General features: G+C 40.7%; 1 protein-coding gene and 1 long non-coding RNA gene across 10 annotated transcripts in view; one reads left to right on the forward strand and one right to left on the reverse strand.

The window, feature by feature from the left end:
• The first annotated feature begins 39 nt into the window (after positions 1 to 39).
• Positions 40 to 25,548, forward strand: LOC147528365 (uncharacterized). Of its 5 annotated transcripts, XR_015222287.1 has the most exons (7): positions 40 to 128; positions 8,013 to 8,061; positions 8,943 to 8,999; positions 10,211 to 10,360; positions 17,702 to 17,741; positions 24,699 to 24,797; positions 25,464 to 25,548. It is a non-coding gene; the product is annotated as an uncharacterized LOC147528365 (long non-coding RNA). The 5 variants fall into 5 exon arrangements; XR_015222285.1 differs by lacking the exon at positions 25,464 to 25,548 and having other exon boundaries at positions 24,699 to 25,312; XR_015222283.1 differs by lacking the exons at positions 24,699 to 24,797; positions 25,464 to 25,548 and adding an exon at positions 19,141 to 19,179.
• The window catches only part of ITGA6 (integrin subunit alpha 6), a 44,710-nt gene continuing 29,173 nt past the window's right edge, over positions 10,013 to 25,549 (reverse strand). For 2 of the 5 annotated variants that reach the window (XM_086615361.1, XM_086615360.1), the window contains 18 exons: positions 25,325 to 25,413; positions 24,094 to 24,221; positions 22,265 to 22,360; positions 21,704 to 21,765; positions 20,177 to 20,334; positions 19,121 to 19,276; positions 18,279 to 18,394; positions 17,178 to 17,367; positions 17,009 to 17,092; positions 16,741 to 16,820; positions 16,514 to 16,591; positions 16,308 to 16,410; positions 14,988 to 15,161; positions 13,990 to 14,088; positions 13,496 to 13,606; positions 13,314 to 13,412; positions 12,857 to 12,982; positions 10,013 to 10,262 (listed from right to left, as the gene is read on the reverse strand). In XM_086615361.1, coding sequence (XP_086471487.1) covers positions 10,104 to 10,262; positions 12,857 to 12,982; positions 13,314 to 13,412; positions 13,496 to 13,606; positions 13,990 to 14,088; positions 14,988 to 15,161; positions 16,308 to 16,410; positions 16,514 to 16,591; positions 16,741 to 16,820; positions 17,009 to 17,092; positions 17,178 to 17,367; positions 18,279 to 18,394; positions 19,121 to 19,276; positions 20,177 to 20,334; positions 21,704 to 21,765; positions 22,265 to 22,360; positions 24,094 to 24,221; positions 25,325 to 25,413 — 2,108 coding nt within the window. In that variant the 3' untranslated portion in view covers positions 10,013 to 10,103. Of the gene's footprint in view, positions 10,263 to 10,367; positions 12,088 to 12,856; positions 12,983 to 13,313; positions 13,413 to 13,495; positions 13,607 to 13,989; positions 14,089 to 14,987; positions 15,162 to 16,307; positions 16,411 to 16,513; positions 16,592 to 16,740; positions 16,821 to 17,008; positions 17,093 to 17,177; positions 17,368 to 18,278; positions 18,395 to 19,120; positions 19,277 to 20,176; positions 20,335 to 21,703; positions 21,766 to 22,264; positions 22,361 to 24,093; positions 24,222 to 25,324; positions 25,414 to 25,549 lie in introns of those variants that run through there. The other 3 variants (XM_086615363.1, XM_086615362.1, XM_086615364.1) reach the window with 3 other exon arrangements.

A 25,549-nucleotide genomic window follows, 5' to 3' on the forward strand; every position in this document is an offset into this window, starting at 1 on the left:
CTCCCGGAGCAGCCCGCCCCCCGCGGGAAGGGTCGCAGCCCCTGAGGCGGCCGCTCCGCGCCCCGTCGGGCGGCTGTCCACCGGGAGAAGGCGGCGCTCCCTTCCCCGAGGAGCCCAGCCTCGGGCAGGTACGGAGGTGGTGTAATTCACGGGGGCGGGCGAGGGGCTGCGAAGTACTCATCAGCCCCCGGGGTGAGAAGCCGTGAGGGGGCCAGAGGCAGCGGTCTCTTGGCGGAGGGGCGGTAGGCGTGCGGGGGCGGCCGAGACCTCGGGGGACTTGCGGCGGGGCCGCGGCGTGTGCGCTGCCGTAGCGAGGCTGAAAGGTGCTCGCGCATCAGTGCCGGTACTCGGCCGTGGAAGGGTTATCGGAGAGACTGGCCCGCTCGGTAAACAGAGCGCTCGGAGAGGGCGGGCGGTGCCGCGCTTCGCCGTGCTGCCGCTTCCCCTCGCCGCGGTCTGGGCCTGGAGGCCCGTGAAGGGCGGGGGGCGCCTCGGTCGCAGCGGGGACCCGGCTCCCAGCATCGGTTACCCGCGGGGCTGAAAAGCACGAAAGTATCGGCTTTACCCGTACCGCTGCCGACCGACGTGAAGGCAGAGCCCCGCCCGAGGGGCTTAGGCCGTGATTGTCCTTACCTGAGGGGGTTTAGACCGTGATTGTCCTCACCCGAGGGGTTTAGGCCGTGATTTACCAGCCGTGTGTTTTCTTACTAGCGCACCTTGTGTCCGCTTGGCTATGTGATGGAATGGGAAGGGGCACTACGGCCTCTTGCAGCCACTCACACCCTGCACTGTGTTCCAGTGTCCACATGAGAAAAACGAGGGGATGTCTTTACTGGTTAAAAAGTGCTTGGACTGTATGTCCCACCAAAATCATTTTGCTGGCAGTTAGGATACTCATGCAGCATGTGAAGCACCAAATGGTGGTATTTGATAGTTTCTTGTCCTACTCAGGAAGAAATATCCAGAACATTAACAAAAAAGGCAGTTAAGAGTGATTATAAGCAATTCTGATAAACTTACTGCAGTGTAGGTATTGAATCCTGTAGTTCAAAACTGTGTACAATACAGTACAATAGCTCATCTGGCCCTATATTATTTGCTTCTTTTTTTGTGACTACTTGCGTTTGCACCATAAATTTCTTATAAAATCAACTCTTAAATATTGCTTTGTTTCATTTAAACATGCTTTGTACCTGCGACTCGTCCATGACCAGATAGCGGGGATGGATACCCAATGGCCTCTGCTTGAGTAGGAATCGTTTTGCTGTCTCTGTGACATTAATCTGTTCAGTGCTTTCTTCGATTGCTTGGAGCTTCCCATTAGAGAGATGAAGGTATCGTAATGAATTAAGGGCTTTTTTTTTGTCCTTTTATGTTGCATTGAAATGCAGAAAACATTAATTCAGTCTGCCTCCAGAGGCAAATTTCTGAGCAATAACTGCACCAATAATATGTAAGAATGAAGCAGTAGTTCGGGAATAGACTGCTTCATCTGGTTTATAATCAGACCATACCTCCATCTTGTGCCGAAAAATGAATGGCTTGTTCTGTTCTGGCTGGGGAGTGATGGCTAATGGGGCGAACTAACAGCTTATCTGTCTCTGCAAGTCTTCTACAAATACAGGTTACTGACAGTTTTTACTTTATTGCTGTTTGTAGGCTGCCCCCAGAAGCACCACATAGTAGCTCGTGCTGCTCAAGTTTGTACTAGTTTGGGACTCCTACTTACGAATTGCTGTGCTTAAAGCCATTTTATAAATGGCCAGCACTAGTTCAAAGCAGTGCCTACAAGCAGTAAGTTGGGTATTTGTAAGTTACTGCAATTTCTTATGATGGCTCTGGATTGTCTTCATCTTTTGTGCCTGTATGTTACTGTCTTGATGCCAGCTGTTTCAACTTAAGGCATGCCTTAAAAACTGGCCTACTGCCTGAAGTTATCTTTGGACATCAGTTCCCAGCCAGAAGATGTGGCAAAGGCTGTCAGAGGCTAAATAAATCATTGCACTTTGTAAGGTGGAGCCCATTCTTAGTGTCATGGTTTAACCCCACCATGAAGCCACTCACTTACCCTCTCCCACCCTTGGGAAATGAGGAAGAGAATTAAAGAGGAAAAGGGAAGGAAGCTTGTGGGTTGAGATAAGCACAATATAATAATAATAATAATATAAAATTGTAAAATAGTAATGGTAAAATAATAATATATGAAAATATTTATATTCTAATACTTATCTACAAAAAAGTGATGCACAGTGTAATTGCTCACCACCTGGTGACCAATTCCTGTCCCATTCTGGCAAGTGATCCCAAACCAGCAAAATCCCAACACTGCAATCCCAGGCGAGTGAAAGGCCTGAAAAGAAAGAGAGAACTCGGAGAGTCCGAGAGAGAGCCCTTGGAAGATCAAGAGTCCTTCTTCCTGATCAGTCCTCATCTATATACTGGCCATGACATTGCATGATATGGAATACTCCATTGGCCAATCTGGCCCTCAATCCTAAGTCTAAGTTCAAATCATAAGGGGAGTTGTGGGCCCTTTGTCCCAGCCACGCTCCCCCCAGCCTGTTGTGCTCCTGCACACTGGCAAAAACACGGGAAGCTGAATGTTCTGTGCTGTCTCAGCACCAACCGTAAACATCAGTGTGCTGTCAACATTCTCATAACAAATCTCATACTAAATCCAGAACACAGTGCTCTTCGAGCTGCTAAAAAGAAAAACTAACTCTGTCCCAGTCAAAACCAGGACACTCAGTGAACAGTGAGCACTTATCTCAGGGAAAATCGTGCAGGATAAACAGTCACAGAAGTAACCGTGGATAAGGAATTGTGGATAATTCTTTAACTGTTGTGTTCAGCATTTAAATCCTCTCTGTTTACCTAAAGGTGTCTTCTTGGTCTTGTTTAAACTACTGATCAGATACTGATCCATGTAAACATGTTCTCTTAAAATACTGGAGAATATTTTGAATATTCTCTCGCTTCCCTTTCCCCATCCCTTTTTAGAACCTGTTTCTCTCATTGATGATCTGCGGGCTTACTCTGATCTGATCCACTGTGGCACTAGATGGAGTTCTGTTGTGCTAATTTCTGTAAATACTTATGCAAACCAAAAGGGAGAAATGTATTGACATTTGGCATTTTTCTACTCATATTACTGCTTATTGATGTTCCCAAAATTATAATATATCTGGATCCATATTTTAAATGGAACAGAAAAAATCAAGACTTTAAGATAAATAAAAACATAACAATTAGTTTTAACCTAAGCAATTACTTTTTTTTTTTCCAATTTAAAGATTAATAAGATAATTGGACGTATAGTGTTCTTGCAGGGTGTTCCATAGAAAGACTTCTTGGTTTGTTACGGTGATACTATAAATAACCGCTTACTGGAAGTCACTGTTCTTGGTTGCTGCATGTACTGGTGCTGCTTCCCTGCCTCGGCCCTTCCCCTTCTGTCTTCTTTTCATCCCTTTCCTCCAAAATAGGTGAATCATAGATGAAGAAAAAAACTTAAGTTGCCAGACACAGATATCCATAGAATATTTCCTTTTTTCTTTCAGTGCTTTATATGTTTTGCCGTGATGCTTGCACAGTCATCTGGTTCCTCTATCCATGTCTCTCTCCAGCTTGTGTACTTACTCTGCACAAACGCTGGTTGTTGTTCTTAGGTTTTTGTAAGGTCAGCTGCTTTTGCTATGCTAGAAAATTTTCTTAGGGTTACATTGCTTTGATGTGGCTTTTTTTTTTGCAGGAGTATTAAAAGATTTAAAAAAAAGGCAATGAAGTTGATAAAAAGTACGGAGTGGCTTCTGTATGAGTTATCAAATTGTAGTAGGTTCAAGAATAACATACAGATGGGCTTATTTATTTTTTATCCAGTGTGTAATTAAACTTTGGAGTTTGTGAACTTTTGCCATGTGTAATTTTGTGACCCCAGGATCAGAAGGCAGTTGAAGAAATTTTGTAATTGTCATGGACAGCTTTTTTTTCCCATAGGAAAATACACTACATAGCTACTGAAGTTGGGCACAAACTTTTTGTGGGAACAGGCACGGCAAAGTGTCTCCAGCACAGTGCTTAACTATTGGCCGTTGTCAGAGGCGAGATGCTCGTTCAGGTGTGTCTGTGGTCTCATCCAGGATGGCTGTTCTTACGTGTTCCACCTTGCTAAGCTGGAATCCATCACAGGCTGTCTCGTAAGCTGGCGGGCAGTGGTATGCTTCTCAGCTCTGTCACTGGTGGTCCCCTCCACTTCAAGAAACCAAGCAATATCCTGCAAACATTTCTTTTAATCAACTTAGCAGTTGTGTTATTTATTTGCACCTGGCAAAAGTATTTGACTTTTCTGGCCCTCCCTCCTCTATCTCCTGAAGATGCTGAATTGAGAGGTAAGAGGAGATAAGTAGTTGGCACTCTGTATCGGGGGTAAGGGGTGTATGTTTTTCTGTCATAGTTAGGTAAGCAGCAGCAAGGACACCTCTGCTTGTTAAAAACTCAGCGCTCTGCCTCTGTCTTCTAGGATCTTTGAGGCAGGTACGGCCCTGAAAAGGTGCTGCTTGCAAACAACCATTTTGCAGAGCTAGAAAAAGGAGGAGGAAAGGGATCTGTCTTCAAATATGGAAAATGCAAACTGCAGGTCCCCCACCGTGTACAGTGACAGTATCGCGCCCCAGCTGGGGATTAAGGCTGGTTTCTGTGGCAGTCCCGCAGGGTAAGGAGAGGAGTTGCTGCACTTTTCTCCCGAGGATCACCGTTAGGCCTCCAGCAAGGTTTATGAGGTTATAAAAGGTGCATAGTATTAATTATAAATCCACAGCCTGGGAAGACAGATGGACATTTAAAGGTGTCTGAAGACTGGGATAAAAACTGAAGCATCTGCTTACACAGCCACCACAGGGAAACACGCTGCTGGCGTTCCTGTTGCCACGCAAGGTCGTGTTGTCTGGTGAGCCAGCGAGGCACATCCGTGGGCCTCCTCTGGCTCAGAGCACAGGCTACAGTCACCTGTTTGTTTCATCACAGTTTGTTCTCCTGGGTTTTGCAAACCAACCGCCAACACTCTCACCTTCTCTGTGCTGGCAGAAGTTATTGCAGTTGTTTGTACATAAGCAAGCGGCTTTCTGGTGCCGTGTAGCCTGTTTATTTTAAGACACACTGGTGCGGTGACAGTTAGCCTTGTAATGTGGGTGCTCCAAACAGAGATGGGAGCACTTTGAAAACTTTTTGAAAGTTTTCGTGCCACTTTCAAAAGCTTCGTCTTACATGCCGATTCCCGATGTTTGCGTCCAAGCACCCTGTTCTGTCTCCTTCACAGGAGGAGAACTTCTGCACAGGTGGTTATTGAAACCATAATGTGACGATCCCTTATATTGACAGCTTGTCTCGTAAGGTATGTCTCCTGTGCTGTGACAGTGAAGTGTATGAGAAGGTACTGCAGTTTACTAGTATTCTATTTATGTACTTATGGCTGTATAGCGCATGTGTGTATCTTTTTAATATATATACACACATACTACACACAAACCACCCAGGGTCGGAGTAGATCAGGTCCGGGAACACCTAGAGAACCTGAAGGTGCACAAGTCCATGGGACCTGATGAGATAAATCCACGGGTCCTGAAGGAGCTGGCAGCTGAAGTTGCTAGGCCACTAGCCATCATATTTGAGAGGTCCTGGCAGTCTGGTGAGGTTCCTACAGATTGCAAAAGGGCGAATGTACCCCCATCTTTAAAAAAGGGACCAAGGACAACCCGGAAAACTACAGACCAGTCAGCCTTACCTCTGTGCCAGGTAAAATCATGGAACAGATTCTCCTGGTAGCTGTACTAAGGCACATAAAAAATAACCAAGTGGTTGGTGACAGCCAACATGGCTTCACTAGGGGCAAGTCGTGCCTGACTAATTTAGTGGCCTTCTACGACAAAGCTACAGCGCTGGTTGACGTGGGTAAAGCAACGGATGTCATTTTCCTGGACTTGTGCAAGGCGTTTGACACTGTCCCACATGACATCCGTGTCTTTAAAATGGAGAGACACAGATTTGACCGATGGACCACTCGGTGGATAAAGAACTGGCTGGATGGTCGCACTCAAAGAGTTGTGGTCAATGGTGCGATGTCTACATGGAGACCAGTGTCAAGCAGTGTCCCTCAGGGGTCTGTTCTGGGTCCAGTGCTGTTCAACATCTTTGTCAGCAACATGGATGATGGCATTGAGTGCACCCTCAGTAAGTTTACCGATGACACCAAGTTGTGTGGTGCCGTGGACTCACTTGAGGGAAGAGATGCCATACAGAGGGACCTTGATAGGCTTGAGAATTGGGCCAGTGCAAACTGCATGAGCTTCAAGTCAAAATGCAAGGTCCTTCACCTGGGTCAGGCCAATCCCAGGCACAAATACAAACTGGGCACAGAGTGGGTTGAGAGTAGCCCTGAAGAGAAGGATTTGGGGGTGTTTATAGATGAGAAGCTCAACATGAGCCGGCAGTGCGCTCATGCAGCCCAGAAGGCCAACCGCATCCTGAGATGTATCAAGAGAAGCGTGGTCAGCAGGTCAAGAGAGGTGATTCTTCCCCTTTACTCTGCTCTTGTGAGACACCACCTCAAACACTGCATCCAGTTCTGGTGTCCCCACCATAAGAGAGACATAGATTTGTTGGAGCGTGTTCAGAGGAGGGCCACAAAGATGATCCAGGGGCTGGAGCACCTCTGCTACGAGGACAGGTTGTGGGAGCTGGGATTGTTCAGCCTTGAAAAGAGAAGACTTCAGGGGGACCTAATAGCTGCCTTCCAATATCTGAAAGGAACTTACAGGAAGGCTGGGGTTGGACTTTTTACAAGAGTGTCCACTGATTGGACAAGGGGAAACGGGTTTAAGTTGAAGGAGAACAGATTTAGATTAGATCTTAGGAAGAAATTCTTCAGTACGAGGGTGGTAAGACTTTGGAATAAATTGCCCAGAGCAGTTGTGGATGCCCCCTCCCTGGAGGTGTTCAAGGCCAGGTTGGACAGAGCCTTGAGTAGCCTGATCTAGTTGAGAGGCATCCCTGCCTGTGATAGGGAGTTGGATTAGATGATCTCTAAGGTCCCTTCCAGCCTATGCCATTCTATGATGTACTCTATATATAGCAAATGCAGTACATGAGGTTTTATATATACATATATACTATATGCATACACTATTAGGTATAGTACTGTGTATATAGTATATACTGTATCTAGTACTATAGGTGTATAAGATATATAAGCATACATAACACCTAATATACTTTATTTGTACTATAGTTCCTATGATCAGCAACTTAACCGTTCTCCCAGTCCATATTTTGTCTTCTTGTGGACAAATGTTTGTGAGTGTAGTTATGGTAATGATCGTTTAATAAAAGCAGGGTGAGTCCACATCTTTTGACATGCTCTGAAAGATCCAGTATCATGTTCTGGTTCTAGTCCTAGAAGTTTCTTGGCTACAACAACACTGGCCTAGTATGTGTCCTCCTAACTCTTATCTTCAAGCTTTGTTGCAGCAAAAGGTCTTTCTTTTCAGCAAAGGTGAGCAAAGTATTCTGTGAGCGTTAACATCTTAAAAATAGAGATAAATCAGTTTTTCTCTGTTGGTTTGGGTTTTTTCCTGCATCTTTTTGGCTTTTCTGGGTTTTGTTGTGGAGTTAAGCTGTACCCTGCAATCATGTAACTGACTGTCGGTATCACGCTTCCACAGCTGAATACAGATAGGTATGTGAAGTCCGTGATTAATTTTGGGGATGCATCCATCTCCCCTAGGTACAGAAACACCTGTCTGGCAGGAGAGCTTTTAGGAGACTGCTGGTGTTGAAGACACCCTGGGCAGCATGAGTGAAGTGTGGAAGGAGAGGGTAGCTCTGCCCCTCAGGAGCTGACACTTGGTGCTTTGCCAGCACCTGCTCTGCCAGACTCCATGCCTAACTCTTGCCAATGCTGGAAACTGCAGCAAGCAGCCGAGAGCCTGTGAGCTGATACTGTGTGTTATCTCTTGCAGCAGCTGCCTTATCTGCCCCTTCGCACACGGGAGGACATTGAGAGTTACGGTAATACTGAGAATGAGACAGTTTGTTAAAGCTTGCAACTTTCAGCTTACTGTTCTAGTGAACTTAGCTATGGCTACCTCAGTTAATAAAGATAAGAAATCACAATTACCAAAACAATGTTTAATTAAAAAAAAATTTATTTCACACTTCTATACAAATATCCACAGGTAATTTCTAATCATGGAATGATGTAGCATTGCTAGCTGGTATTAAAAAAGTCTGAGATAAAAGTATACCAGTGACATGACTTATTTTTCAAGACTTTAACACTGCTAAGACATTCATGTTCTTAGGCGAGGGCTACAATGTGTTTTTAAAGCTAGGGCTATTTGTCAGGCAGCTTAGCCCTTAACTAGCCTGGCTTCTGATGCTGCTGAGCCTTTCAGCAAATAGGCTAGAATTTTAAAAGCTCAAAAACTGGCTAACAGCTAAATACATGTGTAAGTGTTCATAAAATCAGGGTCACAATATAGTGAGATTATTTAGTGGGAGGAAAAAGAGTCTATTAAATTAATGCACTTTCTGTAATGATAACTTTTTAGGTGACCACACCTTCCAAGAAGGTATGTTCAAAGTTAGTAGTAAAAATAAGACACTTGACAACTGCCCTCCTAGCAGGTTTTTACCCTATGAGGGGGAAAAAGTACCAAGAGGTTTTTGCATAGTTCAAATTACTAGCAATTAACGTGCATACTTTTTGAGCAGAATTTTGTTTCACATGGAATAAACAAGAGTGAATTAAATCTTCATTCTTAAATAGTACCAACACTTTAAAACTTGGGTAAAAAATTAAACTCTTTAAATAGTTTTATTCAGTTATGTTACAATAACTAGATTGCCGATAAAAACAACATTGTGGTTCTACTTTTATCAACATTCAGGTATTCAAGATGACTCAGTAGTCTCAACATGGATCAGCTCAGATCCCCACAGTTAAGGTAAGTTGGGCATTTATAGCCTCCTTCAAGTGCTGTCTAACCGTTGCAGTAGTCAATGCCTTTTGCCAAACTGCAAGTCCTTATGAAGCTGGAAAGCTGTTTCTAGAGAACCTCTTGCTGCTTGCAGTAAGTATAAAACCGTATCTAAAAACTACTCCTGCTTGGTGTCCAAATCTTTAAATACTCTGAAGTAATATACAAAACACATTACAAGACCTGATAATTCCTGTTACTTAAAAGTTGCAAGTATGGGGAAAAAAAACAACACATACACATCACTGGAATAAATATTTACATTTTTAGAAAGCATTGGCACCTTCAGTAATTTATTAAAATGCAGAAAGCCTCAGGTCTCATAATCTGAAGTTCAAAAACACAGTGGATTTGAAGGTTCAGTTAAGTCTTTGCTCTAACAATCAAAGACAACAATTTATAACAAAAATAAATACAAAAATGACTAAAATATATATATACAAAAAGTACATCTAATATTCAAGCCTCTCTTTTAAAAAAAAAACCTGTGTATATTTGTTGTGAGCAAGAATCACACAATCTGATCTTAAAAAAAAATAAAAATAGAGCAATATGACCTATTGCACATGTAATTTAAGAGGATGCTTTTTGTTAAGCCCTAACTACTGCAGCAGGCAAAGTTTATGACTAAAGTAGATTTGCAGTCTTCAGGTTATACTTGAACGAAGTGTGTTAAGGACACTGTGTGTTTGTCATGGGCTATGCATTGAGGGAAGGATGGAGAACCTGTCTTGACCTTAACCATGCGTACCTAGGGAGAAGGTTAGGACCACAGGAAAAGGTCTGCCGTAGTGGTGTTGCATATTTTGCAGAAAAGACCCTTAATCAACACAGTATCTTCTGAAGTGTGAGTTAGATTTGAGGGGGAAAAGAGGCAGTCTGGAAATTAAATAATGCAAATAAAGTCTGTTGAAGCAATTTTAACTGTGCAAACAAAAGCCTCAATATAAGTAGTAATATCTACAATCAAATGGTGAATGTCCATAGTGTTTGTAGGTCTAACTCCATCAGTATTCCATTAAAGAAAACATTAACCTCTATCTGAACTTCGTGGATGAAAAGAATTTTTCCCTAAGAATAACTTTCATTTTCATTCCATTTTGTGAACCACTGTTTTGTCTCAAGGTCTTTCCATTTCCCATCTTTGATCTGTCGCTCTTCTTTTCGAATTCTTACAGCATGATATCGGGGGACACTGTCTTCGTACCTAGAACGCTGGAAGAACCCACACTGGGGCAGAGAAGAAAAAGAACAGTTTAGGTTTTAGTTACTGCCAAAGGACTACAATTACAGAGGCAGTTAAGTTCTTCCTTTGCACAGACTTACAGGTAAGAAAACTGAAAACAAAAATACGCAGGCCAAAAATGTAGCGTGTGTAGCTGTAAAAATGTGAGCCAGCAAGTCTACGTTAGTTGTTCCAGCGGCAGTTGAAGACAAATGGCATCGTTTGACAATCCAGTAATCTAATACCTTAAAAATATTCTCTCCACTAACTTTCTAAATTTGTTTTACAAGTCTTTTAAGTCTCTTTATAAAGCTACTCATTCATATAATGAGAGAATTTAATGCTACACAAAGAATTAGATACCGTTCAGGAAAGCTTGCTTCTCCTGAATCAAAGGGTAGGAATGTACTTCATTATCTTCCTGTACAGTGACAAGATTTCCCTTTAAAAACCTACAGAAAGATTCCCAGGGTCTTCAAGAAAAGTTACACTTGGGCCTTGTTTTTCAAAGCACCATCTCAACTATAGTCACCTGAACTACCTACGCTATGCAGTATTAGAACATGAGTCATGCTTAGTTTGCCTTAGGATAAAAACCAGACATAACGTAAACTTTTTGTAGTGTGCCACAATACAAGTCTCTCTAGAAGAAATCTAGTACAGCTTATTTGTACCCTGCAATTTTTTATTCAAAGCCACTGTAAAAACTGATTTTTCATTATTGAGGAACAGACTGAAATTAATTTTCGAAACAAAATGGAGTTATGGCCACAGTGTTACAGGGATGATGATGGGTAGACACTCAACTTTACAAGCTTATTGGGTCACTGATGTCAAGATTAAGGTTAAGAGACATTGTGCCATCCATCTGTCATTAGACACTGCTAGGGAAAAAAAGATAAAAGTGGCAAGGTTTTGTTCATAGTTTGGATTATTTTTGTTTTAAAAAAAGTAGAACTTACATGAAACTGAATTTTAAAAAAAATTACATCCAGGCATAAGCTAAATCTTTAGCCATCTCTTAGTTCAGATTTCATTAAATGCTGCTCTGACATGTTTTAGTTAGAATTCCTCCCCACCCCCCAATCCCAAGCATCACTTATTAATATAATGTACATGCATGTAATATCTTAAGTTGAATAAAAGTTGCTAGAAGCATAAATCATCATGCATCTAGTAGCTTCAGCAGAGGGAAGTGTGTTCCTAGAAGAGGATACCTTAGAATTGAAGGAAAACAGATGTTTCCGCAGCAATTAGATTCTCATTATGAAAACGCCTTTCATTATAAGCAACATGTATCTTTTAGCATGCACTAAAGGTTAGTCAAGCAAGTCTGTCTATCATCCACATAGTCTTAGCTTTAAATCTTAACTCTGCAGTGTTGATTACCATCTCTCAAGCTTAAAAACTTACTTGTACTGTTAAAACATAAATTTAAAAAAAAAAAAAAAACACTAAAACCATTGCAACAGGTCAAGGTGTTTTCTAAAGAAATAAACAAGAGTTTTTTAGGCCAAGGTCATAAACATCTGTGTGTGTTCACGTGCACCAAAGCTGAAAATCTATCAACAGAATGAGCAAGCAGGTACGATAGTTTGAAATCCAAAAGTTAATAGAACATATGCAGTAAAAGCTTCATAGTTAGCTACCGCAACCATAGCATGTGCCACAGCTAAAAATTAAAAAAGATCATCAATTACCAATTACAGAAGTAGATCAATACTATGCATCAGAAGTAAGCCTCTCTTTATCAGACGGCTGAGCATGGATCTCAGCCTTGTGATATGTGGCATCGTAATGATCTTTCTTATTTCTCTTGAAGAAACCACACTACAAGGAAGCAAGGTATTTAGTCAATTTTTGTGGACTGGAAGAAGTCAAACCTATTAAAACTGACTTAAATTAGCTCTGTACTATCCTTCCATTATCCCTTCACAGGCCTTAGAAAAAAAAAATAAAAATCCCATGAACTCAGCTAGCTGTTTCTAGATCTCAGACCTTCTTCAACTAAATCGATCCGTAAAATAATACAATAAACCTGAGGTAAAGAATATTATTTTAGAGGCATGTTGATAAATTTGTAATGCATCCATTTGTGGGGGGATTTTTTTTTTTTTAAGAAAAGCTACTGTAGATAGAGTATGTCCATAGCAACTGAAGATGGCTGTGAAGAACAGGAAGAAGTCGATCAGTTTAATGGTATGTCTAATGTTGGAGAACAAAGACCTGCTAAAACATTTGTAGATAGTTCAGGTGAAGTTTGACACCTGACTGCAGAAGCCCCAATTAGCTGTATCCATCTGTAACAAAGTAACTATAGTCTTCCAACGTTTCTCTCAAGTTCTGCCCAGAGCTCAAAATACTTCCTTTTGAGGCTATGAAAACAGAAAAATTTCATAACACGTCTTCCCCGTAACTATTTTCATTCTAAATGTTGCAAAACTCACAAACTGATAAAGGTAACGTAGGTTTGGGCAGTTTTGCTCTATTTTGAGTCCCAAATACAAACAAAAATACTTAGTCATTTGCTTAATTAGTTTACTGTCGTGTCAGCTGTAGACCAGGAATTGTTAAAATAACCAGATGAATAAAAACTCACCTTCCATAGTAAGAATACCAACAGTGCAAGCATCAGTATTCCAGCAAAAATAGCCACCGAGATGATCCACCAAGGTACTCCTGTATAGAGTGCTACTGGTTTTGCAGGAAAGACAGTAACACGCACCTAAAGGAAAGAAAATGTGTTCAGATGGAAAGAGCATTTCAAAAGCATCCATGTTTAATATAAAGCTCCAATTTAGACAGTCTTAGCAGTTTTCTGACAGGATGTCTTCCCTCTCTCATCTACAAAATGTTTTTGAAGAAGTTGTTCCTACTGGTATCATTTCAATATGGGAGTGAATTTTTCATCTGATTAAAGGGTAAAAATGATCGATAACTCAATCAAACTTTTAGCTGCTTTTCTTTTAAAATGGTTTCTTTTTTTGCCCAGTCTTTAAGATAAGCTGGAAGCATCACAACCGTAACATATGGTTAGCATTAAATGTTGAACCTACCTGCGCAACTTCATTTGTGAGTTTAACATTCTTAGCTGCAGCTGGAACACTGATTGAAGCCCTAACAAGAATGTCCAGGTAGTTCATTTTGGAGTATTCCTGTTCCAAAATAAAACACGGACATTAGACATGGAACAGGAAAGAACCCTGACCTTCCAAAACCAGCAGGTAAGAGGACTTACTTCTAAGAAAGTACTGTTCCACAGTCTGGAACGCAGCACAATAGATGCCTTGCTGTCTAAACCCTTCAGGGGACATTTTATGTCCACACAGCGTGCATTCACATTGCAGTCCTGCAATTACAAATTTCTATGTGTAAATAAAAACACATCCTCACAAATTGTATAAACCTCTCCCTCTACCAATTAAAAATTGGACTGTGCATTGTATTTACGTGCAAGAGCCAAAATCTGTTTTTGCTGACAGAAATAGGAACATACAATGAAGATGCCATTACCTGTTTATTTTAATGTAGGTAACAATACAGAAATTCTTTATTTCTCTCTCATCAGTAGATAATCTAAATGGTCAAACTTTAAAAGCATCAATACATGGATTTAAGATAAAAACGAAGCAGATACTTTCTTTCACCCTGCCAAAGCCAGAAGAGCCCTTTTATGAGTGCAGGGGAAGGTATCTTACAAGATACCAACTATAGTTGGTGCAATATGCTTACCAAGGTCTTGTATTTTCTTTCTGAGAACAAAGAAAATGCCTTGCTGTCTGTAATCTGCTTCTCCGCAACCTCACGTTTCCTTCTTGAGTTATGGGATTCCTAAAAGGAGAGGGAAAGAGAAATTCTGACCCCATAAGAGCTGAGAAACAAGTTCAGTGAGTGTTTTCTTGTTCTAAAATCAGCACAAATGACATCATTATATATCCCTACTTGTCTACATTTATTGCTAATAGTAGAGTCAGGACAATTACTAGAATCTGAGATTACCTAAAGAAAGGTCAACTGACTACTTTCTTTAATAGTTCAAGGGGGTTTCAGATATATAAAGTTTTCAATGCTATTTCAATTTTTGTTCTATATAAAGGGTATTATTGTTAATATGCTAAAAAAAAATATTGTGCTAAGGTAATTAGATTCATTTTTTGAATTCACTGAAAGTTTTATTAACTAATGTAGTGATCTGACAAGAATGGGTTTATGTGCGTGCAGTTTTAATGGTGAAAATTAAAACTCTTCCCAAACGATCTTACAATCATATGAAAAAAAATTATGAAAATGAAGGCTCAGGGTTTAGGAAAATAATCTTGCTAGGTAGGCAAAATGAAAGGATACAAAACTCTTGCTTGATAAATTCTTTTTAACATATTTGTTGTAAATAAGTAAATTGAAGTGCAGGCCCTTTCTCTTTAAAAAATTGTATGGAATTCCCCAGGCTGGTGTTTTCTGTTGTTGTTATCTGCGTAAGAACTTGATGAGATATCAATAATGGTGATGAAATGTGTTAAAGCAGACAGCAATTTCATCCTGTAAGAGCATATGACAACAGTGCCTGTTGCAGAAGTCACCACAAAATCATAGTGTCTATCCTTCAGCCTCTTATCCTCGTTAGCTGTTACGAAGCCTCCTAAAAAAAAACCTTCGGGAGGCGAGCTATGCCCTATTGTCACATGCCGCAGTGTTCTCAAGTACTAATTCAGGAACAAAAGACAGTAACGTACCGCAACATGCAAACTATTGATTTCATTCTCGGGTTGACAGGAGACTTTTTCCAAGCCTTTGGAATCTATTTTCATCAAATAAAGCAGCCATTTGCCATTACTGATCTCTTTTGGCCACTGGATGTCCAGGGAAGCAGTACCAAATGTTTTCAGTGGTCTGCCCAAGTTAGTTACCTGTTAAAACAAACATTCTTTAAACTGTGAAATACTTTTTAAAGGTATTTTCTTCTTGATCGAAAGTGTTATCGACTTGAGCAAGTTTTAAGCATGCAGCTAACAGGGAATTTAAAAGCGGATGAAAGACAGTCAAAAGAGTATAAAGACAAAGCATATACTAAAACTAGCACACTTGGATTAAACTTCCCTAACATGAACTTTAAGCTGTTGATTCTTAGAAATCTATCTTCATGTGAAACAACAACAACTCCAATTTAGAGTTGAAACAGCATTCAGTTACATAACAGGCAAATCGCAAGTTTATGAGGAACTCTGACACGAAACACAACCAGCTCTTGCTCTCTTAAGTCTGGAAGTTGTTTCCCAGCCTATTTTTTGCTCTTAGTGTTACTGTTCGTGATAGCAAGTTCTAAAACATTCAAAGATAATAAACATTAATAAACAGATTATTAAACAAAATTATTAAAAGATAAGAAACATTCTAAGATATTCTAACTGCTTCTACTTTAATACATGCATGCAGGTACAGAAGGAAGTAAAGGATTGATAGAGGTGGACTTCAATCCTCACAAACTACTATGTACAAAGACAGCGGAGCTGGCATTAATGATGTAGAAAAAGCAACACTTGCTGATAAACCAAGATTTTACAGAACTAAAGTCATCTCACTTGGCCTTCTCCTTGATTTATTAATTAGGCAGAAGACTAAACGAATGAAATAGACCCAGACATTCAAAGTGGCTCCCACAGTGTCTTCTTGTGCCTCCTCAATCCTGAACGCAGTCAGATTTGTGCTGTGTGCCTCAGCTAACACCTGGGCATGCCACAGTTAGGGTTCTGGCTTCGAGGGTTGTTCCCTACCTGCATGGGGTTTTATGGTGTACACGGAATGTGCATGAACCGCTCTGAAAAAAATGTGTACAGCCAGCCTGAGGCCACGTCCTCAAAACATGATCGTAAACATCAAGGCCTAAAGAAGCTCTAGTCTGCAGTCAGACTGCATGTTCTGATCAGGAAGTCAGGATTTTGGGATGAGAAAAGTCAATTTTAAACCCAGTAACTTTTCCAAGTATTCATATGCATAAAGAGAGAAGCTGTTCATTCGATTAAAAGCAGCTGTTGGCATTAATCTAAATTACTCACTCTGAATTCATACTCTATGAGGTTTCCAATATGATCTTCAGATTTCATAGCGCTCTCACCAATGATGTTACCTCCAAAATACACCTGAGAAGGCTTAGCAACTCTGTTCAGGTGGGGGTGGGGAAGGAGAATAATCAGATTTTAATGACGTCTGCAGCAAAACTGTCATCCCCAGCCCCCCCGTTTGTTATGCTATCGACACTTACCCAGTGAGCGATAAAAGCAATTCAAGAACCACTTTAGCACTAGCTGTAATTGGAGTCGAATTAACTTGAGTGCTTGTTCTACAATGGAAAGGAAACTATGCTGTTTATTTTACAAATATAGCAGTTTGCTCTTTACTATTAAGTTGCTTTTGTGAACCAGACAAATTAATTCAAAATGTTTACTACTGTATATAAAAACATAGCGTGCACACACAAAGAAAACTTACGTTTCCAACTTCAGATTAATGTCCAAGTCTGTTGTATCAACGTTAACTTTAGTGGTACTCAAGATCAGATAAAAGGTTACCTAGACAAGAAAGAACATCTATGAAATATGTAAACATTTTATTCTGCAGTATTATAGAAATACACCATCAAGTTCTAGGGTTAAAAAGACCGATCTAAATCAAACTTCCAGTTATAACACACAGAAGCTTTGAACGACTGCAGTAAGGAATCAGATTTTGTAACTTGAGTAAAATAGGTGCAACTTACGTTGGAATTTCTTTTGAAAGGATTTCCAAGTTCACACTCTGCTTGAGAACCATTTTGGTTAGCACCACATGTTAGCTGTTTTTCCTGATTAAACAGAATACATTGAGAAAGTAAAAATATGCTGAAAATATTTTTAGAATTGAGCATCTTTACTCTTAAAAATACTTACAGGATAACCCCTCATCTCCCTGAATGCAGAATATGTCAGACTGTCTGGAAAAGTTGCAATTAGTTTAGCTTCATATGCATCTTCACCATCTTTTTGTGGATTTTTTGCATCAGATGGATTGTTTGTCACTGTTATTTCCAGGGCAATATCCTTCTGATCTTTCAGAACAAGCACTGGCATGCCATTTTCACTACAGGAACAGAGTGTACAGGGTTATGTGCATTAGGAAAACAAACATGTATGAAAGTTTGCTTCTTACTATGGTTTACCCAAATATAACTCCCACTATTAGGGAAAAATTACTCTTAAGACCATAAACACATGAATGGTGGTAGGTTTTTTCCTTAGATCAGTATTTCATCTCTGAAAGTGGGCAGCAGTGAACAGGATACAACAGACTGATTAACCCCAGGAGTAGTCAAGAGTTTGTAGTATTTCTGAACCAGCGCGTGCATCTGGCTCATGTTTAACAGCGATGAATTTTCTCTGAACAAATCTACTACCTACTTTTTTTTTCTTGTCAGACTGTAGCACTCACTGCTAAAGGTGACTTGACTGTGGACAGTAAGTAAACATATTTCCTTTTGTTTGTTTTACATCTCTATTCTAATTTCACCGGCCCTCCAGGGAGGAGGGCTGCAGTGGGGTGTTAGGTGCATGTTACGGTAAAACAATTTCTCTGTTCACGTCTCTGTAACTGCTTCTCCTAGGCTATTAGACTATAGTGTATCATGTGGTCAGACTCAAAATCTATTTCATCTCAAAAAGTAGTTGGCAGTAGCACACACGATACAAAGGCTGGTTTAGAATCTCATTCCCCAGGGGTTAGAAACATTTTGTTCTAACTTTTGGCCCACACCTGCACAGTTGTGGCCACTTTGTATCCATGTGACTCTGTACCACCTCCCTTCTAAAGCTCATCCCCGCTCCCCTACCTTCCTCACCCTGACAGATCAGTCCTACGACACAGGGCAGCATTTGCCAGACTAACAGAACAAAGCTGCTCCACCTCCCAAAAAGCTCTCTCCTAAGCTCTCCTAAAAGTTCTTTTAAGCACTTGTTAATAATTTGAATTTTAGCAATGCATTAATCAAGGCTTACATTGGTAAATAAGAAAACCTGTCTTCATTTCCTTCTCTAGTGCAAAACCGGTACTGAAGTTTCAGATTGCTGTGGCATTCGTTGTCTTCTCCACATCCTTCTTTTAAGAACTCCACCTAAATAAAACCAAAGCACTTTTACCGCATGCCACATGATACTAGCTTAAAGCAAGATTTCTGATGTGCAGTGCATAAAGCATCTAGAGGGAATTCTAGAGACACTTGCCTGGATAGCGTAAGATTTTAACCTGATTCTTACTTCTTGCTTGTCAAGAGAGTTTTTCTTTGTGAGACATAGCCCTTGATGCTGATAATTTAAAACTTTAAATGTCACTAAAAGGCAGAGTTGGATAATTCTAAGTGAGAGGTACACTTCTAATGAGGAAGAACATCCTTAAGTCTGATTCTTCAACGGGTGTTGAGGAAATGACGCTTTTATCCAAGATATTCCCTCTCTCTTACGTCACTGCTGCAGAGCTCTAATGCTGTTACAGCATCCTATCCGCTGAAGAATTAGGACTGCTATTTTGTGATGCAGGACAAGTGTTCATGGCAGGAGATGAGGGATTTGCCTTTTTAATCAAAAGTACTTTTCCTCCTAAATTTGTTGGGGAGAGAAAAAAGCCATACCAGCTTTACTTTTGTTGCAAAAGAAACACAGGATCTAGTTCATAATATTTTGTTACAAGTTTGTAACAAAATATAAAATACAAACCAATAGTTACAAGTCCAGTGCCACCCCAGTTATTTCCTTTGGTCATAATTTAGCTTTCTACAGGCTTTAAAATTCAGTGATTTACCAAAGTGCAGATTTGTGGGAAAATGTGATTATCAAAGACTTACTTTTGTGGTCTTTGTTTCAGATTCATTGGAGTTCAGAATTGGCACAAGATCCGGAAGCACTCTCTCTTTTTTTGTAGACTGCGAGTTAGACTCCAGGCCAGCAATTTTAACACTGACTGATATTGGAATGGGGCGTAGCTTATCTTTAATTTTTTCCTGGTAAAATATTTTAAATGGCATAGTTAGTGTACAGTGCAGAGAATTAAACGCAACACAACGACTAGCTCTAGATACACCTTTTAGAACAAGCAGTCAAGCAAAATCTTTGCTGCTACGTTTTGCAGTATTAAAACTATTTGCTATATAGAAACCCAGCATTTTCTAAAAACGTGCAAGAACACAAGGAGCCCCTAGCCCTGCTGTGGTGGTTTTTTTTTCCCCCTGGCTTCCCAATCTGATAATTTCTCTCACTGTGAAGAATTCCTAGGAACAACAGATGGTAACTCAGGCAAGTGAAATTCACACTACAACAGTAAAAACCACACTTTCTCCCTACTGCACAAGTCCAAGCTCTTTAATTTGCTGTGGTCAAAAGCAGCCCTGGAGGCTCATTACTGCTGAGCCACTGATGGAGAATGTGTTCAGCTCCTGGAGCAACGCCACCTTTACGGGCCAGCGTAGCAGCCAAGTCAGAGAGCACATACCAAGCTTTCCCGTCCTGCCCATTCATTCCCTCTGAAATCCGTGGGCTGAAATTCTTTTCCTAGCCAGTCACACTGTTAAATTCTGTAACAATCACTTCTGTGGGAAACAGCTCTCCATTTTTGGCATTTATTCCCTCTCTTTTGTTCTAAATTAGTTCAGCTCTGTTGACCTCCAGAGCATGCTGCAGTGGCTACGACTTTTATTCATACTTTGTAAGAAAGGCAACCGGAACAAGCAGCATGTGTGCAGGGAATAGTAAAGTACTACTTAGCTATGGCTGTTTTCTGGTTTTGAAGCTTTATATTGCATGTGACTTTTAAGCTATATAGAAAGACACCATGAGGCTGAAAAAAAGCATGTTTTTGTTTTAAATGGATCCAAATGAAATAAAAATTAAATACTCTGCCATACCTGCAGTACAAGCTTGGTTGTCACACATTCTCTTGAGTTCTGTCCCCTTAGGGTTGTACTTGCAGTAAACTGATCAGACAGGTGGTCTTTAAAGCGTACCCTGGACGGCAGGCCTAACTGCCTCCTCTCGTTTTCTGCTTCAAATGTGTAGTTGATTTCTATATGAAGAAATAAAGTAGGTCACTATAAAAAAGAACCCCTGCCTTATTAAAAAGAACTTTAATATTCTCCAGGTATGATCTTACATTATTCTAGAAGACTCTCTCTTTAGCCAGTGCTGGGCTTCACAAACCGTTTTCAGCTATTTACAAAGTCTGTTCCATCTGTCAGTTTTGTCCCACTCCAGCTGAGAGCCAGGTACCCTGTGCACGTATCTAAAGGAAACTTCTAAACCAAATCCTTTTATTCTGAAGTATCCCGTTACTTTACCCGCAGGCAGAGCTGGCTGGAGGAGCTGTAGTGACTGCGGTGGAGCCAGCAGAGGGCTGAGATACGAAACTTTGTAAATACACTGACTTGGCTGTCTGTGATTCACCTTTTGTCCCAAATGGCACCTAAGCAGCCAGCAGGATTGTGAAGTCAAGGTACACTGTTAATTTTAACACTGAAAGCAGCAGTGTGGCTAGAGCTTTCTAGCAGTATGCTGAGGGTTGTTTTGATAGATCTGAACTCTCTGCACCTTTTAATCATCTCTGTATTCACTGAGCTAATTCAATGTTGCAAGGCTGCGAACAGCACCCAGCGTGCCAGGCCTCGGGAGCATGCAGATGTGAGCCGCCTCTGACAGCTGGAAGCGCTTGAAGGACGAGGACCTTATTCAAGCGCATCCCATGGATTTTACAAGTAACTGACAAACTCCAGACAACACAAGAGGAGAAAGAGCTTTGGGCTTAAAGTTCTTATTTCCTTTTAGAATCCTACGCAGTTTTCTGAGGTGTAGTAACAGCAGCATTGTAACAAGAGAAAAGCAGGAGACATGAGAAGCTAATGCTTTACATTTTTAACTATGTTTATGGCGCAGTCTTCCAGGCTCCTAATGATACAAAGGTTTTGGTTTTTTAGTTACTGATTTCCACAAATCCATTTTCATACTCTACAACAGAATACTTCTATAGAATACTCTCTAAAACTGTGTTCTGTAAGTCTCCAGTAAGAAATATGCTTACTAATGATACGTAAAAATGGGCCTGTAAAACTATTTTCTAAAGCAGCGGTAACCTAGAAAGGCAGAATGGTTTTGGTTTGTATGGCAGCTGTGTGCTCACTGGCAGCTCTGTTACCTAGAAAGGTTCAGTTCAGTCTGTCATCCACAGAACTTCCTAACACCAGCATGAGTTAATACGTGTTACTCGGAACACAGACAGTGCGACAGCTGAGTGACCTCAGATTGAGTCACGTTTTAAATTTGACAGTCACAGTCTGAGATGAGTCACTATAACTTGAGTACTCTTCTCCCATGATACACTCTAAAGAAAAAAAACAAACCACATGACAAACTGATGAAAAATATTTGTCTTCAAAACTTACTTATTCTTGGATTTAAATCACTGGGGTTTGCAGTATATTGAAAACATGCTTTCACATCCATCCTGTAAAAAGTGCCAAGAAATTAACTATTAACTTTCATAAGGCATGGTCCAACAGACTGAAAACAGTCCATTGACTGATATCAGTCTTACAACTGTGGTTTTCATGCTAGAACAGTAATTTGCTGCTTACTAAACTGAATTACAAAGCAAGAAAAAATGGTTAATGAGCAATTAGAAAAAATATTTTTCTGGCATTCGCTCTTATATCTTGTGAAAGAGCTCTTCAAGTTAAGATACATGTAAGCATTAAAGTCTTAAGTGGCAAAGTGACATTCATTTTCCAAAACAGACATTATCAACAGACCATATTCCACACCTTGTCTTTAGCACAGCAGTCAGCAAATTCAGGAAGTCAGAATGATCACAGGTACATGCCTTTGCTTGACCTGCATAACTGTCACACCCCTTCACTTTAACATCATCACTGACTGAAGGAATTTTGACAACAGAAAACTCAATACACCAAGGCTTCTGATACAATAATGTTTTTAAAATTTACCATATTTCACTAGGGTCCTCAGGGTTTTTTTTCTTTAGATCAATTCTGTCAGGCTGTACTGTGATGCTTCTTCTAATGCTTATCACAGGCCGAGATCTTCATTTGAGGGAGAAACAGGGAATGAAAAAAGGCATAAAAAAAGTGGGAAAGTTTCCATCAAGATTAATAAAATAATTCATGTGAATCCCAGATGCCCTCCATGCCTGCACTGATCTGCAACAAAGACACCTCAAGAAGCACAGAGTTTGGCTTTGATGATGGTTAGAAACAAAAGAAAGCTATTTAAAGCAATCAAAGCCAGTCACAAAAACCGACTACAGTTGTTTTAAATGCCTGACAGGGGAGCAGGGTGCATTAATTGTTGTCATTTCATACACATATAGAAACCAGAAAATGCAAAGTGATGGTTCCCACCCCCATGGTAATTCAGCCCCTGTGCACAACTGTACGTACTACGGTTCATTCCGACCAACGTTCGCAGCAGCTTTAAGGTGGAGCCTGGGTGGCTGTGGGAAACATGTTTCCAGTTCCTGACTCCTCTGTGTGTAGGCTGTAACCATAATTCAGTGTGACAACTTTTCCTTTCTCTTCCTTTTTGGAAGGCACAAGGAAAGACAGCTCACGTGAACAAACAAATGAGCTGATCCTGCTCTTGTCAAAGCACCTAAGGGTTGTTCAAAACGGCCAGTAAGCCACCTCCTTTTCTAGCCAATTTCTTTTAACTGGGCCACTCCTTTCACTGTTGGTCACCATAAAGGTTTTTGTTCTCTCCTTGGTAGAAGTTTTTGTACTGCCCTTATCAGCAAATGATTAAAGCTTCTTTTGAGTAAGCAGAACAGTCAATAATCTAACCAACTTCCATTCCACCTACTCTGTTCTCTTCCACAAGCAATTTTGTTTTGTTGCTTTTGTTGGGTGCTGTTCCGGTGTATTTAAGAACATTCTGATGATATACACACATACTAGACACCTTAGAGATGGGATCATCAAAAAATTGTAGGAAGGGTCATTCTGCCTGAAAGGTAGAGTTGTTTTCATCCCCAAAACTGAAGTAACAAGTTTTGGAGTTTCTGCTCCTCCTCCTTCGAGACCCAACAGCAACCACCAAAGCCTTGAACTTGATGCAGGATTCACAGCTCTGATGAGGCGACGGGCCTCTTCCTGCTCGTTACTACTGATTCAACTTAACAATACATTAAACTGGAAAAAAAGCAGAGGTCTGTAAAAGACCGTGACCTCATCCCTAATTAAGGCATGTGCTACAGAAATCCAAAAGGATTCTATCTGTAGGGCTTCCTCACAGCTCTTTCATGGACCCCACTGCAACCTCAGCAAGGTCGTGTGCCGCCCTGCCTTTGCGTCCTCATCTCTACAAGAGGGAATCCGTTTGGTTTGGTTCTATCTTCCGTAAGGCAGGATTAGAATTATAGAACAGCAGCCAACAAAAGCTCGAGCAAACGTTATCAGTCAACTTCTCCTTTCTTAAGGCAGAATTACTTTATCACCCATAATTTCACCAAAGGACACGGGCATCCAGGTAAGGTACCACAGGGCAAAGCCGGGGTACAGATCCATGCACACATCAGCGCTCTGCAGTGACTGTCCACATTCACACCCTTACCCTGTATGGACAGTCAGGCAGATTCTCAATGAGAAAAGGGATAAAGTATCAAAGCAGTTTATGGATTCCCGCTCCCCCCAAATTTCCAACTTCTAGAAGGAAAAATACACTCCAGGCCAAACAGATTTTTGTTACTTCTAAGCAGTTTGCTTTTAAAAAACTAAAACCAAAATCTCAGTGCAATTAGTTACGGTTCTGTATATAATACCTGAACACAGATACAGAATCTGAAAGGGAACCGACAGCAATATCAGGGTAGGAATTTTTATCCAGGTCCATGTTTCCAGCAATGGAGTAACCAAAGAAACTGGTGCCGGTTTTTTCACCATCAAGAATCTAAAAAGCAAACAGATTGAGGGAATTCAGACATTTAAAAGCTGTAAAAGTGTAATAAGCAACAAGTGAACACCATTGTCTTATGGCTGGGGGTTGGGGGGGGTGCGCAGGGAAGAGATGAGATACAAGGAAATAGGACCTGTGTTCAGGTAAATGACACTGAAGTGCCAAGATCATACAATCATAGAATGGTTAGGGGTGGAAGGGACCTCAAAGATCATCCTAGTTCCAACCCCCCTGCCACGGGCAGGGAAACCCTCCACTACACCAGGTTGCCCAAAGCCTCATCCAGCCTGGCCTTGAACACTTCCAGGGATGGGGCATCTACAACTTCTCTGAGCAACCTGTTCCATTGCCTCACCACCCTCTGAGTGAAAAATTTCTTCCTTATATCTAATCTAAATCTGCCCTCTTTCAGTTTAAATCCATTGCCCCTTGTCTTATCACTATATACCCTTACAAAAAGTCCCTCTCCAGATTTCTTGTAGGCCCCCTTCAGGCACTGGAAGGCTGCTATAAGATCACCCCGGAGCCAGATGATTTGCTTTTCTTCCAAGAAGTTACTCTGCAATAGCGGTGAGTACCAGAAGTTACTGTTTTGCATAGAAATGTTGCCTAGCTGATCTTTACATTATTTATGCAGTATAGGCACTTGAAACTGAAAAAGTATTCTTGAAAGTACTCTAACAGTATTCTATAGGAAGTGTAATCAAGTTCCATTCTCACCTTGCAAACTGAACACAGTGGTCCTCATGAAAAAAAAAGGCATAAATGGTTTTTATTAAAAAAGAAAGTAAAGTAGGAGTAGTGAGAGAGAAAAAGAAGAAACTAATTTATTTTAAAATCCCCAAATTTCTTTAAAAAAACCCCAAACAAATCTACATGCCTTTTTCCTTGTGCCGAAGGACTGCCCCAGAAAGAAAAATGTGTATTAAAATCAAGAATTCTTAATCTGTCAGCAGTGCAATCTTTGAAGGGTCCTGTGACTTTTCCACGTACCCACCACCCCACTAATAGTAATGGAAAGGGAGAAGATGGACAGTCCTGTCATTCCTTTAATTTTGTGCAAGACTAATTATATATAGTAAATGTTATTTCATTACCTGTGCTGGTTTTGTATTTATTCCATTCTTGGATCCATGATAAATGTATACTTTGCCAAAACCATCATATGGAGCCCCTACTGCAATATCTGTAGAAAATAAGTTGCAACATCTAAAGTCATTCTTACTCTTTCTGCAGCTTGCAATCATGGTGAAGGTAAGATGTCCCAACTCTGGCATTACCAAAAAAGTCACATACGTTTTTTATTGTAATCATTTTTCACT

The sequence above is a fragment of the Tauraco erythrolophus genome, chromosome 8 (assembly GCF_009769465.1).
Source record: "Tauraco erythrolophus isolate bTauEry1 chromosome 8, bTauEry1.pri, whole genome shotgun sequence".
Classification (NCBI taxonomy): domain Eukaryota; kingdom Metazoa; phylum Chordata; class Aves; order Musophagiformes; family Musophagidae; genus Tauraco; species Tauraco erythrolophus.